This window comes from Didymosphaeria variabile (assembly GCF_027946475.1).
Source record: "Didymosphaeria variabile strain IMI 356815 chromosome Unknown scaffold_4, whole genome shotgun sequence".
In the NCBI taxonomy this organism is placed as follows: domain Eukaryota; kingdom Fungi; phylum Ascomycota; class Dothideomycetes; order Pleosporales; family Didymosphaeriaceae; genus Didymosphaeria; species Didymosphaeria variabile.
Window position 1 is genome coordinate 2,768,120 of NW_026611623.1, and position 15,613 is coordinate 2,783,732.

General features: G+C 52.2%; 6 protein-coding genes across 6 annotated transcripts; 3 read left to right on the top strand and 3 right to left on the bottom strand.

Annotated features, from left to right (window-relative positions):
• Positions 1 to 572: 572 nt before the first annotated feature.
• On the bottom strand, positions 573 to 1,856 carry RFC3 (Subunit of heteropentameric Replication factor C (RF-C); the record flags this gene model as incomplete). Its single annotated transcript, XM_056214592.1, has 3 exons — positions 573 to 1,538; positions 1,588 to 1,675; positions 1,723 to 1,856. The coding sequence occupies 3 exons, from the start codon at positions 1,854 to 1,856 to the stop codon at positions 573 to 575; spliced, it is 1,188 nt and encodes a 395-aa protein (XP_056071859.1).
• Positions 1,857 to 2,140: 284 nt separating this feature from the next.
• ARC18 (subunit of the Arp2/3 complex) lies at positions 2,141 to 2,836 on the top strand (the record flags this gene model as incomplete). The annotated part of the gene is made up of 3 exons (XM_056214593.1): positions 2,141 to 2,146; positions 2,217 to 2,262; positions 2,316 to 2,836. 3 exons carry the CDS (start codon positions 2,141 to 2,143, stop codon positions 2,834 to 2,836), a joined length of 573 nt encoding a protein of 190 aa, XP_056071860.1.
• A 217-nt stretch (positions 2,837 to 3,053) lies between these two features.
• On the bottom strand, positions 3,054 to 4,976 carry TRM6 (tRNA (adenine(58)-N(1))-methyltransferase non-catalytic subunit trm6; the record flags this gene model as incomplete). Its single annotated transcript, XM_056214594.1, has 2 exons — positions 3,054 to 4,815; positions 4,891 to 4,976. 2 exons carry the CDS (start codon positions 4,974 to 4,976, stop codon positions 3,054 to 3,056), a joined length of 1,848 nt encoding a protein of 615 aa, XP_056071861.1.
• A 486-nt stretch (positions 4,977 to 5,462) lies between these two features.
• N0V89_005821 (uncharacterized protein) lies at positions 5,463 to 8,102 on the top strand (the record flags this gene model as incomplete). The annotated part of the gene is made up of 1 exon (XM_056214595.1): positions 5,463 to 8,102. The coding sequence occupies one exon, from the start codon at positions 5,463 to 5,465 to the stop codon at positions 8,100 to 8,102; it is 2,640 nt and encodes an 879-aa protein (XP_056071862.1).
• Positions 8,103 to 11,117: 3,015 nt separating this feature from the next.
• Positions 11,118 to 12,950, bottom strand: N0V89_005822 (uncharacterized protein; the record flags this gene model as incomplete). The annotated part of the gene is made up of 1 exon (XM_056214596.1): positions 11,118 to 12,950. One exon carries the CDS (start codon positions 12,948 to 12,950, stop codon positions 11,118 to 11,120), a length of 1,833 nt encoding a protein of 610 aa, XP_056071863.1.
• A 407-nt stretch (positions 12,951 to 13,357) lies between these two features.
• On the top strand, positions 13,358 to 14,803 carry N0V89_005823 (uncharacterized protein; the record flags this gene model as incomplete). Its single annotated transcript, XM_056214597.1, has 3 exons — positions 13,358 to 13,402; positions 13,455 to 14,505; positions 14,580 to 14,803. The coding sequence occupies 3 exons, from the start codon at positions 13,358 to 13,360 to the stop codon at positions 14,801 to 14,803; spliced, it is 1,320 nt and encodes a 439-aa protein (XP_056071864.1).
• Positions 14,804 to 15,613: the final 810 nt, after the last annotated feature.

Below are 15,613 nucleotides of genomic sequence, written 5' to 3' on the forward strand. Positions count from 1 at the left end.
CACTGTTGTGCACCGAGCGTCGCATTTTGTATACACATCACGACGCGACAATAACGCGGTAGACTAGCGGCGCGTCTACCTAACTCGAGACTTGTGAAACACGCGCCAGGTGGCAACGGCGCTAAAGTGCTAATATCTTACTCTCTTTTAAAAGTTGCAAGTGCCAGCCAGTATTGTTGTAATCGCAGTGATCAGCAAACGCGTTGTAGGTCGATTCCCCCTAGTTTATTTTATCCATGGAGCACATGACGTGCAGTCTCGCGACTCAGCGACAGTAATATGTACATAATAACTCGCGTTGAGCATTTGCATATTGGGGCAGCTCGATCTATACTGCGTGCGCAGACCTTTGTCACAGTACCGTACCGTGCGTAGCTGCACCGACTAGCACATAAGTGGATCGCTCACAAGCAAGGCTCCCAGTGATCTCGTGGAGGCTATGTTCGGTTTCGGATGACAAGGTATGCTTTATGGTCGTCCAAAGCGCCTGAAAGTGGTATCATGAAATCCTCCAAAGTTGTTTGTAACTCTTCTTTTACGATGTGTGCTTGCGACCAGTCATCTCTTTCACACTACAATTTTTTCCCATGCGCTAACAGTTCTACACCTGTCCTCACGACACCAATAGTCGCACCCGTCTGGATCGTCTCGCTTCCACCACCGCTAAGTCGATACTCGATATCCGCCAGACCTGACATCCAGGTTACCATCGTCTGAGGGGGTACGTCGTTCTTCACCAACTCCTCGCTCAATGCCGTCAGAATGTCCGCCAACGCAAGACCCTTTTGCGCCTTAATAGTGTTGATCGTCTTCAGACACTGTGTGATGTCGCCCGTTTCTAGCAGCATGTTGAGGATGTAGGTGACGTCAGTGGGGTGAGGTGCAGCTATGCAGTCGTAGATTGTAGTTTGAGTGATCTGGTCTCGCACAATGGTGTTTGGGTCCGGCGCTGGCCTGCCGGGTGGTTGTAGCGGTGTGCTCGATGCGTGGCACGCTTGTAGGACGTTTAGCGCACGTCGCATATCGCCCTTGCTTAGGGTTACAAGCGAGTCGGTTGCGTCCTGTGTGATGTTGACTTTCTCTTCTTCAATGACTTTGTCTACCAAACTCCGGATATCGCCCTCTTTTAGCGGTGAGAATCGGAACCGCGTGCATCGCGAGAGTAGCGCTGGTGACAGCTTGTGCGTGTAGTTTGCAATGATGCAGAATCGGGTGTTCGCTGTGTACTTCTCCATAATTCGTCGTAGTGCCATTTGTGCCGTAGCTGTCATAGCGTCGGCCTCATCCAGGATGATCAGCTTGAACGTTGCGAGTGAGGAAGCCTCGCCTGCTTTGGGTGCAGCAGCAAAAATTTGCTTCGTGCTACTGAAGGTCTTTATCTGCTCGCGGACCACGTCGATACCTCTGTCATCGGAAGCGTTCAGTTCAAGCACCATTTGCCGCATGTTTCTGGCGCCGTATATCCGCCGTGCGAGAGCGAGGACAGTCGATGTTTTGCCGGTACCAGGAGGGCCATAGAGAAGGAGATGCGGTAGTCGCTGGGTATGTCAGACTGTGATTTTGTTCCCAGTGTACTGATCTCTCTACATTTGAGTCTACAAACTTGTTGATCGTAGCTATGATGTCTTTGTGGCCTTCGACGTCGTCCAACGAATGTGGTCGGTACTTCTCTACCCTCAACCCAGTCAGTACGTATTCAGCGTATGATATTGCTCATCTTACCAAGGCAAAGAATCTTCGGCCTCCACCGGGAGGTTTGCAGCGCTCCTCTTTCCCTTCTTCGTGTCTCCACCGAACTGAATCGATGTGTCTGCGGCAGGCGCATCAACGTCCATGTCGTCCTCGTAATCAGACATGTTGGCCAAACTGGTGTAGTGAGGAGTTCTGGAGAATTTGAAAGACTCTAATAGATTTGGAAGACGGTGGTACGCGAGAAGATGAGGTTCAAAACGAAAGTGCGGGCGGGAGACGCGTCGCGCATCGGACGTGTCAATTGAGCCAGATGGGCGCACAGACCAGGCGCCGACATCCCACCTGGAAGCTACGACTGCACCGCCGTCACCTCCGCCCGCCGAAATCCCCAAGCTTCCCCAGAAACACCACAACAATATCTTGTAGAGCGGGCGCTCACATATCCAACATGCCTGTTAGTAACACACTTTGCTACCTCTTTTTGCGCTATTCTTCATCACAATCGCATACTGACCCTCCTCCAGGCCTACCACTCCGTCTTCCTCGATGAGCCAAACCAGCAGCTGATCGGTACCTTAACCACTTGGCCATATCTACACGCACCCTCTTACCCTTAGTACTAGGCAATTTCGCTCTCCTTCCTCTTCGCACACGCACGCGCGGTCCCGCGATCCAGCTCCCTGCCCTCCCCGCCGATGTCTCCGATCTTACAATTGAGGCCAACCACGAGTCTTACGACCCCCTCGATGAAGTGCTTAGCCTCTTCCGCGCTAACACGTTCTTCCGCAACTTCGAGATCAAGGGCCCTGCGGACCGAGTTATGATCTATGGCATCCTGTTTGTGAGTGAGGTTTTGAGCAAGGTGAAGCCAGGGATGGGCAGGAGGGATGCTGAGAAGGCTGTCATGAACATCGCGCTCGACACAAATTTCTCCATACCCGGAGATGCAGGGTTTCCTCTGAATCAGGCCTTCGAAGCGCCTTCGGATAGGAACCAGGCTGAGGTGCTGAGGCAGTACATTATGCAGATGCGACAAGAGCTGGCGACGAGGTTGTTGAACAGGTTATATGCCGATGGTGCGCAGGTTCCCAGCAAGTGGTGGCTGAGCTTTACGAAGAGGAAGTTCATGGGGAAGGCGTTGTAGAGGCGGCGTGGGGCAGATGAGAATCATGAAATGAAAACCAAATTTCTGGAAGATTGAAAGCAATAGATATTGAAATGTTTGCTATCAAGGTGTTCTGATCAAGCAACCATTGATCTGATGGCATTGCTTCAATCGTTCGAAAACAATTCGAAGCCTTCGGCCACAGATGGCTGTACATGCCACAAGTCCAACCAGCTATGCATGTAAATGCTCAACTTCATGCGGGTGTAGAGGTTTCCGCCCCAGTCTTCCTCTTCTTGCCGCCTCTCAGTCCCCTAGCCTCCACCTTCCCCTCAATCGGAAGCACCCTTGTCGCAGTAAACAAGAACCCATCTGCCCCACCTCTACTTGTCATAAAAGCGTGCGTCCTTCCAGGCAGCACCTGCCACTGTCTCGCTCTCGCAGTCTGCAATGAAGGAGCCAGCAGCAATGTCGGATTAACAGGGAAACTGTCTTCTTCATCCTCCCCCTCCATCCCATCTTTCTCCTCTTCTTCCAGCTTAATCTGCTTCCTCCTCTTCCCATTCTCATGCGCCTGCTGTCCGAATTGACTTGCGATGTACGCTGTCCGTCGTTCTTTGCTGTAGTAATCGCACAACTGCACCAATGGCTCTGCATTCGGACTATACACCACAACCTGCCCTCCGCCCTTGACAAGCGGCACGCACCCCTTCAACACACTTACGGGCTCCATACTACTCGCCACCACCAGTCCGTCAAACCCGCCCGCCCGCGTCTCGTCCACAACCCTTTTCGTGCGCTCCCACCTTCTTCTTTTTCGATAATAATTCCCCCGTTTCGAGCTCTTGAGCGTCGCGAGCGTCTCCTCGGGTATCACTTCGGGCTCAAGGTAGGTTGGGTCGTCGGCGGGGGAGAGGAGTTGCAGCCAGGAGAGGGATTTGAGGTGTGTGTAGAGGGGGTGCGAGGGAGTGGGGTCACCCGCATCGAAGCCGAAGTATTTGAGGTGGGAGAGGTTGGGTTGATTGTTGGGGTGGAGGACGGTGAGGGTGTTTGTGGAGGCGGAGGATTGGGGAATGTGTTGGCGGGGTTTTCGGGGTATGCGAAGCGGATCTGTTGATGTTCCGTCTGGTGCAGTTGCTGTTACGTCTGTTGTGGCGTTGGGCATGGGGGTATCTTCTGTCGCTGGTGTCGGGGCCGCTCCTGATACGGTTGTTGCTGGCGTGTTGTTGTCGTTCTGTTCAGGCTGCGGGTTGTCATCTTCTTCTTCGAAATCTTCGAAATCTGACTCCTCTTCTTCAGCAGGTGGATACAATATTCCCATCCGTTCGGCAAGTGCTGCGGTCACCAGTCCACCAGTGTCATCTACTACCAGCCATCTGCCTCCACCGACTTGATTGGTGCCGTCCTCCGCTGTCATAACACGACTCGTCGCTCCACTGTGAACATTTGCCCAGCTGCAAATCAATCCCAAAGAGTCATCGCGCAGCTCCATAATTCTGTACGCCTCTTTCTCGGTCACGTACTCGGTAAGTAATGGAATATCGAGCGAGAGTACTGTGAACCTCTTGAGATACTTTCGCGATTTCCGAAGCGTGTATTTTGCAAGGGAAAATTTCGTCTTCTCTTCAATGCCCATATGCGACGCCATGATTTTCTCTATGATATCCTTCCCAGAGCCCGACCCCGCCTTCTTCAGCTCTTCGATTTCGTCCATGGACAACGTCTGCCGTGAAGGATCGTCGACGGTCAAGCGATTGTTGCGCATGATGACCTCACCGTCTTCGCCCACGATGTCGTATGCGACGCCGCCCTCCGCGGGCGCATCATCTTCCCTACTCTCAGCTGGCGTTACATGGTCGCTTCCCAAAGCTTCCGCGTGGAGTTCTGAGGCAGGTACGACTCGGAGCTTTGGTTGCGCTTTCGGGTCTTCTTGTTCGAGGAACTCGTATGTGAGGCGATACGGGCGACCGATGATCTGATTTGAATTGAAAGTCCCAAACTTTCCGAGATTGATGTTACTATATGCAATTAGTTACAGTCCCCAACAAACGCGAAAAGCAGGCCTCAGGTGCTCACTATGCTAGTCAACGTACGTATTGGGCGTGGTCTCCACGAGCTTGAGGATGCCCGAAGGCAGGCGCAAGGCGATGTGCGTATTCGGTCGTACGTGAGAATGCATTGCGCGGCCTTTGGTTTGTAGTGCGTCTCTCTTCACGGAGCCATGCGCACACTGTGATTTCGCAAGAAAATCCGAATTTGGATTGATGCGCGTATCTTAAAATACGGTCGTAGGTCAGAGCCAAAATAAATTCGAAGACTCAACTCAGGTACCGTCGGGGAAAATTGACCGGTTCGACGGCGATCTGCACTTTTCCCCCACACATTGTTTGCGCCACCTGCGCCTCAAAGCTGGGACCAAGCAGTCGTCATCGGGCGAACTGCAAACTCCCATACACCACCGCACCCGAGAGCCGCGTACGCTCTGCCTCGTATTCGCCTCCATTCGAGCCACAGCCAGTGTCTTGCGCTTTTATAGAGAGCTCATCCTAATCTACAACCTGAATTGTCTGCGATAGCACTTCATTACGCGTCAACTTGCCAACGAACGGGTGCCGGAGGCTGGAGCTCAGTACCCGCCTATCGTGCAAGAACACCACAACCCGCCATGGTGCTACGCAAGCAGGAAGACCTCGTCCCGCGCCCTCTGTCCCACGCGACGAACAACCCTCCCTATCCAACGACCCCGTCCGAAGAACGCGTACCCCAACTCCCCGCCCTCTCCACCGACCACCCCAATGTCTACTCACCGGACCTCAACAAATCGCCAGCATTCCAGCTGAAGCCTCTCGATGAGGCACAGAAGCGAATTAATGACGACGATGACGACTCTGTATACAGCGACAACGAGTGGGACCAGTCGGATGATGACACTCCCGACAACGACCTGCCTGACCCGCTGAAGATCGGTGGAGGAAAGCCGGTACCACCTCCAGCTACTGAAAAGAAGGATTCGCTTCCCGATGTATTGAAGGCAGGACCACCGAAGGGCATGCCGATCAAGAAACCGCTGGAAAAGATCTCGCCGGAGCCTACGGGTGCTACTTCGTCGTCGTACGCAAGCAACGCTTCCGGAGGCTCAATACCGTTACAGACCAACAACCCATACCTCAAGATGCAGCAAACAGGCCAGAGCAACTTCGGCGTGGAGAGCAGTTCACAGATCTGGGGTGACGCTCCAGCGCAAGCTCAGCAATACGCCGTGGAGCTACCTTCTTTCCAGACACCTTCTACCCCGACGAACCATATGGCGAACCTTAACCTAACCGGCAACAACTCGCCACCTGTTGTACAACAAGGTTTTAAACCACCGACTCCACCCCCTGCGATCGCGGTGCAATCACCAAGCACGGCTGGTGGACCCTTCAATCAAGATTCGAATGGACCTTCACATCATACTCCAGGCCTCGATAGTACCTCATTAGATGCGTTCGAGCGAAGCTATGGACAACAACAGACCGAGCATGCTCGAATCGTTCCTCAGCCTGCGCCCGCACCCGCGCAACAGCACCCGTGGGACGCACCACAAGAATCTGCGGCCGCTAGAGAAGCTAGGGAAGAGCAGGACCGCCAGGATAATAACAACTTTGCAAGCACGATACAACCACCAGAACGTCCTCCGCCCGCAGCACCGTCTCCGTTCGATGAAGAACTAGCGCCCGCACTACCACCGCGGAGATCTCAGGAAGAACAGCCGCCACCCATGCCACAGCGACCACAGCAAGAACAGCCACCGCCTATGCCGCTTCGTCCACTGGAGACAGGTGTTATTCCAACCGCAGGCACCGTGCCCGAATCACCAAATACAGTGATGAATAGACAACGAAAAGAGACGTATCAAATCAAGCACATCCGATGGCATGACGTTATCAAGCGTGGCATCAGGACGTCACCGATCCTGACGCAGAACATTAATGGCCCCTGTCCCCTACTCGCATTGGTCAACGCTCTCGTTCTCTCGACACCGGCTGATGTGGAAACTGCTCTTGTCGAGACACTGCGAACGCGGGAGCAGGTTAGCCTTGGTTTGCTTCTTGACGCGGTATTCGATGAACTCATGTCTGGTCGCAGGGGTGACGCTGCTCAGGAGCTTCCGGACGTAAGCGATCTGTACAAGTTCCTTCTCGCTCTGCATACCGGGTTGAATGTCAACCCCATGTTTGTTCAGGACCCAGACGCAACAGACGGCACTACGATACTCACTGCACTCGCTGCGCGACCTGGCGGATTTGAGAACACGCGGGACATGAAGCTTTATAGAACTTTTAACCTGCCACTTATGCATGGGTGGCTTCCCGATCCTGGGTCAGACGCATATCGTGCTTTTGATCGCATAGCTAAGACCTACGAGACATCGCAATATGTACAGTTCCAGGAAGAAGAGCTAGACGCAAAGCTGCAGAGTGGTGAACCTTTGTCTACCGATGAGCAGCAGATGTTCACTGACATCCATGCAATCAAGGAGTTCCTCAATCTGTGGCCAACGCAGCTAACCACGTATGGGCTGAAGACTATGCGCGAGACTCTTCAAACCGGCCAAGTGGCTATTCTCTTCCGCAACGATCATTTCTCGACTCTGTACAAAGATCCCCGGACAGATAACCTGGTGACGCTTGTGACGGATCAGGGATACTCGACCCACGATGAAATCGTCTGGGAATCTCTCGTAGACGTGAATGGTCAAGGGAGCGAACTTTTTTCTGGTGATTTTCGCCCTGTGGGTAATAGCATTTCGCCACAGCGATCACAGACGCAGCCGCCTGTACAGAGCATGCTAAATGTAGGAGATGATGAAGGCTGGACCACTGTACAACGCCGCGGCAACCATGGCACCTCCTTATCAGGCCTAGCTCCACCCGAGAACGCTGCACCCCTTTCTCCCACTTCAGATACAAGCAGGGTAGAGCAAGAAGATCACGACCTCGCATTGGCACTGCAACTCCAGGAAGAGGAAGACGACCGCCATCGCCGATCGCAAGAAGAGCGTCGTCGCAGAGAGAACCAGCTCTCGGAAGATGCTATCACGGCACAGTCTCAACAGCGTTCGCCGAACCGACGCACGTCTCGCCCGGGTGAAACACCGCCCGTCATTCCGCCTCGTCGCAACAATGTTCAGACCCATCGTCCGGCCAACGAGCCCGTTCCGCCACCAACGTATGAAGAAGCAGCAACAGCACCAACTTACCACCCACCGCAAGGCCACCCAGCAAATCCGAGCGCTCCACTCCGATCTCAGGGCAGCGCTTAGCAAGCCAATGCCCCGGCGGCACCCCTGATTAATCAGATTCCGCAACACGGAAGGAGGAATTCCAGGCCGACTATGCAGCATCCGGGTCGACCTGGCCGGCGGCAGAGCGGCGTGGTGGGACCTGGTCAAGAAGATAGGGATAAGTGCGTAGTCATGTAGACGCGTACTGTTTCGATCTCCGAGTTATGTGTACTGACTCTTTTTGTCTATCTAGGGGTGGCCCGATGTGCGATCAGTTCTGTACTGTGTCTTAGCAGGTCGCGAGTATGTGTTATGGTATGATGACGCCGCGTTTGAAAGGATACCCCGTCTATTGCATTTTGGAGGACATGGTAGAACGAGTGTGCTGGGAAGGATAGGTATGGGCGCATTTAGCGTGAATGCATAGCCATGATGTAATATTGTTCAAGCATCTCTATTTCTAATCCTGTCAGTACGACCCACAACCGACCAAGCTCCTCTTATAAGGTGACTCTAGCACAGTAATCGGCTTGCTTACGTATTTACTCATGAGCTTGATATCATAGTACAAGTGGACACCAACAGAGCCAGGTTACTAACCTCAGGCAAATCTCTCGATCAAAGGCTCAGGGTTGGGAACCTCAAGGTCATAATGGGTGGATTGTTAGAGATGTATGATCTTTGGTTTGATCCCCTTTTGCCCGAGGTACCGCAACTCTTCATCTTGCCTCAGCAGTGTCATTACGCGAGAAGTGGACCAAGGTTGCAACCCAGAGTACCAATGAATTTCTTTTACTTGTCCTTCCAGTGCTTGACCTCACAACGCGATTCACAACGCGATTCACAACGCGCACCTTTCTCACGTTTGCAGCACCATGACGGACCAAGCAGAGGACGTCAAAGAGAAGAAGCGCCATGAAATCGGTTGCGAATGCCTTTCCGCCACATCCATTCGCGTACGTAGCTTGGTCAGAAGTACCAGAAATAAGCAAACAACGATCGACGTCGGTCGCTGGCACCGTTTAAGCACTATGGTATGAACAAGACATGTGAGAAAATTGTATCCTCACCTCGTCTGGCAAAGTGACTGAAGCAGAGAACATCAAGCACTGATGGAACAAGGCGCAAAATCTTCACGACGACATTATCGTAAGATATTGAAAGGGTTACCATAATTCAGGGATCGAGAGATCAATTTGTGAAACGATTTACCTCATTTCAACCAAAGCGAAAGGTCTTCTAACCCCTGGATCTCCACAAAAGACCTGTTCCTCAACCTTTCCTGAGAATCCTCTTTGCACTCTTTGATTCCGTGTCGCTCTGCGTGGAAATTAGCCGATTACTTATTTGGCCGGCATTGTTCTCACCGCTCTCCGTTTGTTCCGTTTTCGCATTACCAGGGTGGACCATCGTACCTTTCTGGTGTCAAATGCCGCTTGTTATGGTATTTAGGCGTTGTGTATGCCTCCCAGCACCACCAGTCTTCTTGCGAAGAACCTGGCCACCAGTATGCATGGGCAACAGGATCTGATTTCGAACATGTGTCACTGTTCATCGAAGAGCCTGGATCTGTTGAGTGTATGATGTAACTTGAGAGTTTCAGAGATTAGTTTAGGGCTATGGATTTGGTCTGGCTAGGATTATTCGAAGAGAAAAGATGTTGTGAGTAACATTCATCTATATGTGATATCTTCCGGGAAATTTTTCACGTACGCAAATGATCATGTATTCTTCTGTATGGACAATCTTGGAGTGATTGTGTAGTAAGTGAGTGCTCCAACCCGTATTGATATGCTTTTGCTTCAGGTTTTGTCACTCGAAATTGTTGACTGATAGTATGTGTCTCCTTGAAATACGTGGAAACATCATATACAATACACAATCCTTCAAGGGAGACTTTTCTGGTGTACGAGCCATCACAGCCGATCCGATTACATCAAGCTCTTTAGGGCGTTGTTGTCGGATGAAGTGTCAAACGCGTGAATATCGTACGCGTGGCGGAGCTTAACATTAAAGAATATCACCGAAGATATTGCCAAGTAAGACGCCTGGCATCGAGAAAGCTTTAACTTATATTAATGAGGAACAGCATCGCGCCAGACTCGCTGTAGAAATGGATCCTGGAGCCTGTCCATGATTTGGACCTCATTGAGGAGCACGGCGCATGTCTATTTGAGTCGCTCATTGGGGCGGGGATAAGATCGTCGTACAATACGATGATGCAGTGTACGATCAACATGATGGGGCATCATGAGTAGTAGCGCAAAGTGCAGGAAGAAGTAGACCAGGTAGTCGGGAAAGATGGAATGCTCAGCTTCGAAGATCTGTCGAGCTTACTAACGGTGAGAGCGGTGATGAAGAAAAGAATCCACCACCGATAGTAATACCGCTTTTACGCTCCTTGATCATGTCGTACACTTTCTCCTTCTCTCCGTTAGGCCTCGTGTCAAGTACATCCCACAGAAACCAAAGTGTGGTTGAAGCCAAATATACTGAGCATGACACCGATCATGCTGATTAAATTTAGAAAGGAGACGCTGTTTCGACATAACCTGTCACTGCGAAGGATATGATCAGCCGTACGAATTTGTAATAAAGCTCACTGTTTCCTAGCTTTAGTATCTTGATGCGAGAGAAAATCTATCTCATATATGTGACTCTTCAATTCAGAAAGACGTCAGTTGCTACGACAATGGGGAGTAGTGCAGTATGGGAAGCTTTTAGAGTAATTTGATACATAGTTAGGCCCCTAAGATACCGCATTTCCGTTGCTAAACGCATTGTCATCTGCAGTTGGCGGGTGCAAGTAACATCATGACACCAGAAGGCTCCCAATAGACCGCACGTTTTCGTATGCGTGCCTATGGGACGCAGGCTCTGAGTAGAGCATCTAAAAGATGAAGAGAATGACAATGCTGAGAAGCGGTCTGTTACAGCTGTAATTGAAAACTCAACAGATGAAACAGTAACGCCGAGAACCTGGGTATCTTATGTGGGGGAGAATGGAAATGCCAGAACGCCGCTGAAACCCATGTTTATCTGGGAACACAATCGTCAATCTTTAGCATCAACACCGAAGTCGTCTTGCACCTCCACAATCCTCACGCCACGCTGATCTGCGATGAGACCCATCAAACCCTGGCCAACGTCCTTCATCTCATTGTACTCATGCAAGAGCTTGATATGCTTTTTGTTGATTTTATGCGCGGCAGCCATGACATCACTGTCGGTGGGTTCTGAATTGGATGATTGAGAGCTCGTATGCAGAGACTCGGTACTTGCGATGAGGTCTCGAATGACAGGCAAAGCAGCAAGGGATGAGATGAGAGCAGCTCGCTTTGCCCTCAATTCCTCGAGAGTGATTTCTTGTGCGCTCTTCGCTATGATTGGTTGCGTGTCTTCGGTGATCGAGGCTGCGAATGAAGAAGTTTGCGTAATTGAGTCCAGACTGTATCCTGGAATTGATTCCGCACGAGAAGTTTCAGCTACCATCGAAGGGTCAGGCCTCCTTCCCACTCCCATACTCTCGTTCCCTTTCCGATCTCTCAACTGTGTCTCGGCAACATCTTGAGTTTCACTTAATTCATGCAGAATGGCACTTGCCTCTTCGAGTGGTGCATCGACTGTTGACAAGCTCGCGTTCAAATGAGTGTTATTCGGAGCTTCACTGACTTTTGCGTCGAGTTGGTGAGCCGATTGGATCGTCGAATCCAGGGCCGGTGCAAGATCCGCAGTAACTTCGTTATCTTCTCCAATGCTTCCAACCTGCTGCTGCTTACGTTTTAGAGGCAGCTGAACGACATCCATAGACACGTCAGGATCGGGGTGCTCCATAGTGACGTTACGGATGAAAATGCTTGGATCCTTTGTGGGTGATATTATTGGCTGGATGTTTTCCTCTTCTTTGGCTGATCTGGGCATCTGCGGCATTTCGGTGTGTTCCGAGTCTTTGTACGGTACCCTCCTTGTGATAGGAAAAGCTCTTTCTGTGGTGGTCGATCGCTTAAGAAGGCGCTCATTCGCAGAACTCGAAATATCACCCGGAGTGAGGCTAGGTGGCAACGAACAGCCGCGGAAATCAACATCGTAAGGGTCAGTGCTGTCCCTCTGGGCGTTTTCTCCGGCACGTGGACTAGACTGAGATCTCTCAGCTTGATGATCCTGTAGAAGGGGCTCTCCTTCCAAATGCAGCAGGCCTGCCTCGCCATGCTCTGCGAGCTTTATAGTCGGCAGGCCACCTTCTAGTGTTGAGACTGTATGCGCGGCTTCAAGTGATGCAGATTCGACGGTGTTTTTCATACTAGATAAGACAGACGGTTCATCGTCGTTCAATAGCTGAGTGTCAGCGGCAAGGGTATGTTGGTTGGCATAACTTGCATCCGATGTTGCGTTCGATGTTTCGACAGTGGGATGGAAGTTGCTCTCCTCAGTCTCGGTAATCGGCCCCTTCACGTTGCCGCCAGATGCTGGTTCTGGTGATTTTGAGATCTGCAGGGAAGACAGATCGGTGGGCACACTTGAATGCCAGTTAGAAGAGCCGCATGTGTCAGTAAGCGAAGGGCCGTGTTGGTGAGGAAGGTTGAGATCAGTGGTGTTCTCTTGAAGCGCGTCACACTGGGGGTTAGTTCTTGCAATGTTTTCATTTGATTGAGTGTCGCTCAACGCGACTGGCTGTTCATCGTGCTCTGCAACTTTGTATGCATGGCTATCTTCGGTCCGATTGACAGAGCTGCCCGCTCGCGCTGGAGCGTCCTGCGGCGGCTCGCCAACTGTCCCATCGAGTTGGCTAACGGCACTGTTCAGCGGCGCCTCAGGCGAAGAGGTGAACGGCTCGTCTTCGGAGTCAAGGACTTCGATTACGCGTTCCGTGCGTTCCGCGATGGCCATATCGCAGAGACTGACGCAAGACCACCGAAACCCCCACAAGGTTGAGGCGGGGATGGTGTTGACAGTCGGGCGCGATGGACGGTGTTGTAGCTTGGCGCGCTCGGAAGTGGAAGGAAGCTAAGCAGCTTGACGTAAGCGGTACTAACGGCGCATGAATGGCCACCTCCTCCGTGGCATCCTTCAGTACAATGGCTTTCGCCGTCTTGTCACCGAGGGCCCCTTAGACTGAAACGCTCGCCGTTGGAGCGTCGCCATTCTCTCACCATCTACACGTGGTTGCGAGGCAGAAAGAGCCACAGCAAGAGGCGATCATGGAGCTGTCAACGCGCCTATTGAGTCGCGGCCTCGCGTTCGGAGCCCTGGTGCTCCTCAGTGGCACATCGACCGTAATCGCACACGAACACCACATGGATAACATACCAGAAGGATCAGCTATCTCCGACGACCCTATTGTGAGCTTCTAGTATACGGTGCAGTGGTGGCGCAAAGACTGATTGAGAGCAGGATAGCATACTATGGACTCACATTCTCGTACAGGCCGTAGCATGGGGGATACTGTTCCCCACCGGAATGGTGTTGGGAATAATACGCTCGAGATGGCACGTCCCTGTGCAGACGACCGGCTCCATCCTCGCCCTAATCGGTTACTTCTTGGGCCATAAGCACAAAGGCCGTCAGTTTGCACCAAACGCCCATGCCAAGTTCGTACCGACGCTTATGTTCACGCTTCTCGCTCAGGTCGTGATGGGAATATATCTGAAGCTTCATATTGAGAGAGGGATCCATGGAAAGATAAGGAAGGTGGTTGTAAAGGCACATGGATGGGTGGGAAAGCTTATGCCAGTTGTTAGCTGGGTCCAGTTCGTGTTGGGAGGCATCGCCTCGATGGGCTTCTGTCGCGCCGACCACACTGGCCAATGTCTGGCCCATTTTATCATGGGCAGCGCATTCATCGCATACGGCATCCTGCTCACTATCCTACTTCTGGTCGGACAGTTTTGGCTTCGGAGGAGTGGACGCAGTCAAGAGTTCTTTGATTCACTTGTCATTGCGGCGTGGGGTTGCGTCAACACCTTCACTGAGCATCGTTGGGGCTCCGCGTGGGTTGGAAACGATTTGCAGCACACCACGATGGGCATCATCTGGTGGTGTGCGGGCCTCGTGGGGATCTGGCTCAGCCGCACAAGGGACGGGAGACCGAAGAGGAACCTTATTCCTGGCATCGTCATCCTGCTGACCGGTTGGGGTATGTCTGCACACCCGCAGCATCTGCCCATTTCCAGTATGGTCCACGCCGTCTTCGGATACACGCTCATGGCCGCGGGGTTGGCGAGAATCATTGAGATCTCTTTCGTCCTCAAAGATCGGAGCACGCTCTCTGCCGATGGTACGGATCCAAATAGCTTCCAGTACCTTACTCCCTTTCTCCTTTTCGCTTCTGGGTTTCTCTTCATGGGGGCCACCGAGGAACAGATGCAGCTCCTTGCAGATGCTCATGTCACACATGTGTCTTACGTCTTCATTCTGTACAGTCTTGCGTTCCTCCTCTTCCTCTGTAAGTTGACCTCCCTATATCGCGCCCGCTTTTGGGGCGGATCCCATTGGACCACCTCGGCTGACTTGTCCCAGTTGTTAACATGCTGATACACCTCTACGCTGTTCACGCCTGGGGCCAGGACACTAAGCGTGACGCAGAGACTCCACGGGCGAATGGCGTCCCCAACGGCCATGCCCGAGCCGATCGAAGGGTCCGCGATGCGGAAGAGTTCGAACTAGAGGGTCTCATAACCGACGATGAAGACGCTGTACCCATCGAGGACAAGGAGCGGCAGCCCTTGACTTCGCTTTCTTAACCGCGTTTCATCAATATCTCCTAGTAGGGCATAGATTCGGGGTTTGGCGCTTGTTGCGTGCTTCATTAGGATACCAGGGTTCGGTCTCACACAGCATCACATTGTCATCATTATGACTTGATCTCATTTGGCTCAACATTTGTCATGTTCGTTTACCATGTAACCCACGAGTCGTGCCAAAACCATTCATGTTGCAGTCGTCCGGTCTGTTTCGCTCTCATGCCTAGCAATCACACTCTTGTCGTATGCAGGGCAGAATTCGTAGACGCACCAGGGCCCAGTTATTTTGGCGAAATTGACAAAAAACGGCATTCGGCCACGTCCCCAAGCGAGCGAGCGTCCTTTCAACGTGTTCCCCACACGTGCGGGCCTGACGTCACGGCGTTATTCCCGCGGACCCTCAACCTCCTCCGAAGGATGGATGTCTCTAGAAGGTCCTGCGTGGACTCGAATCCATCTTGGCGTTAGAGGCGTTCCTTACCCACCAGCTCTGAGCTCTTTTGGGGTGTCGACGAACCTCTGCGTTGCTGCCTCTGTCTTGCTGAAGCAGGCTGATGAACTCTGTACGACCCCCATGCGGCGCCTGCCAGTCAAAATGCAGGAGAACAGAGGGCATGGGCCGAGAACCTGAAAATATGTCTTATTGCAGGCGACAAGCGCAGCCGCCGCTTACGCTACTGGCTAGATCACGATGTCCAGACGCGGTGGCAGAATGAAAAACTGCAGCACCTCGGCAGTGAGCTCAAAAACCTGGCTCGCTGCCATGCGAAGGCTATGCGACTTTCTCTACAGCCCTGGTCAACTTGTATC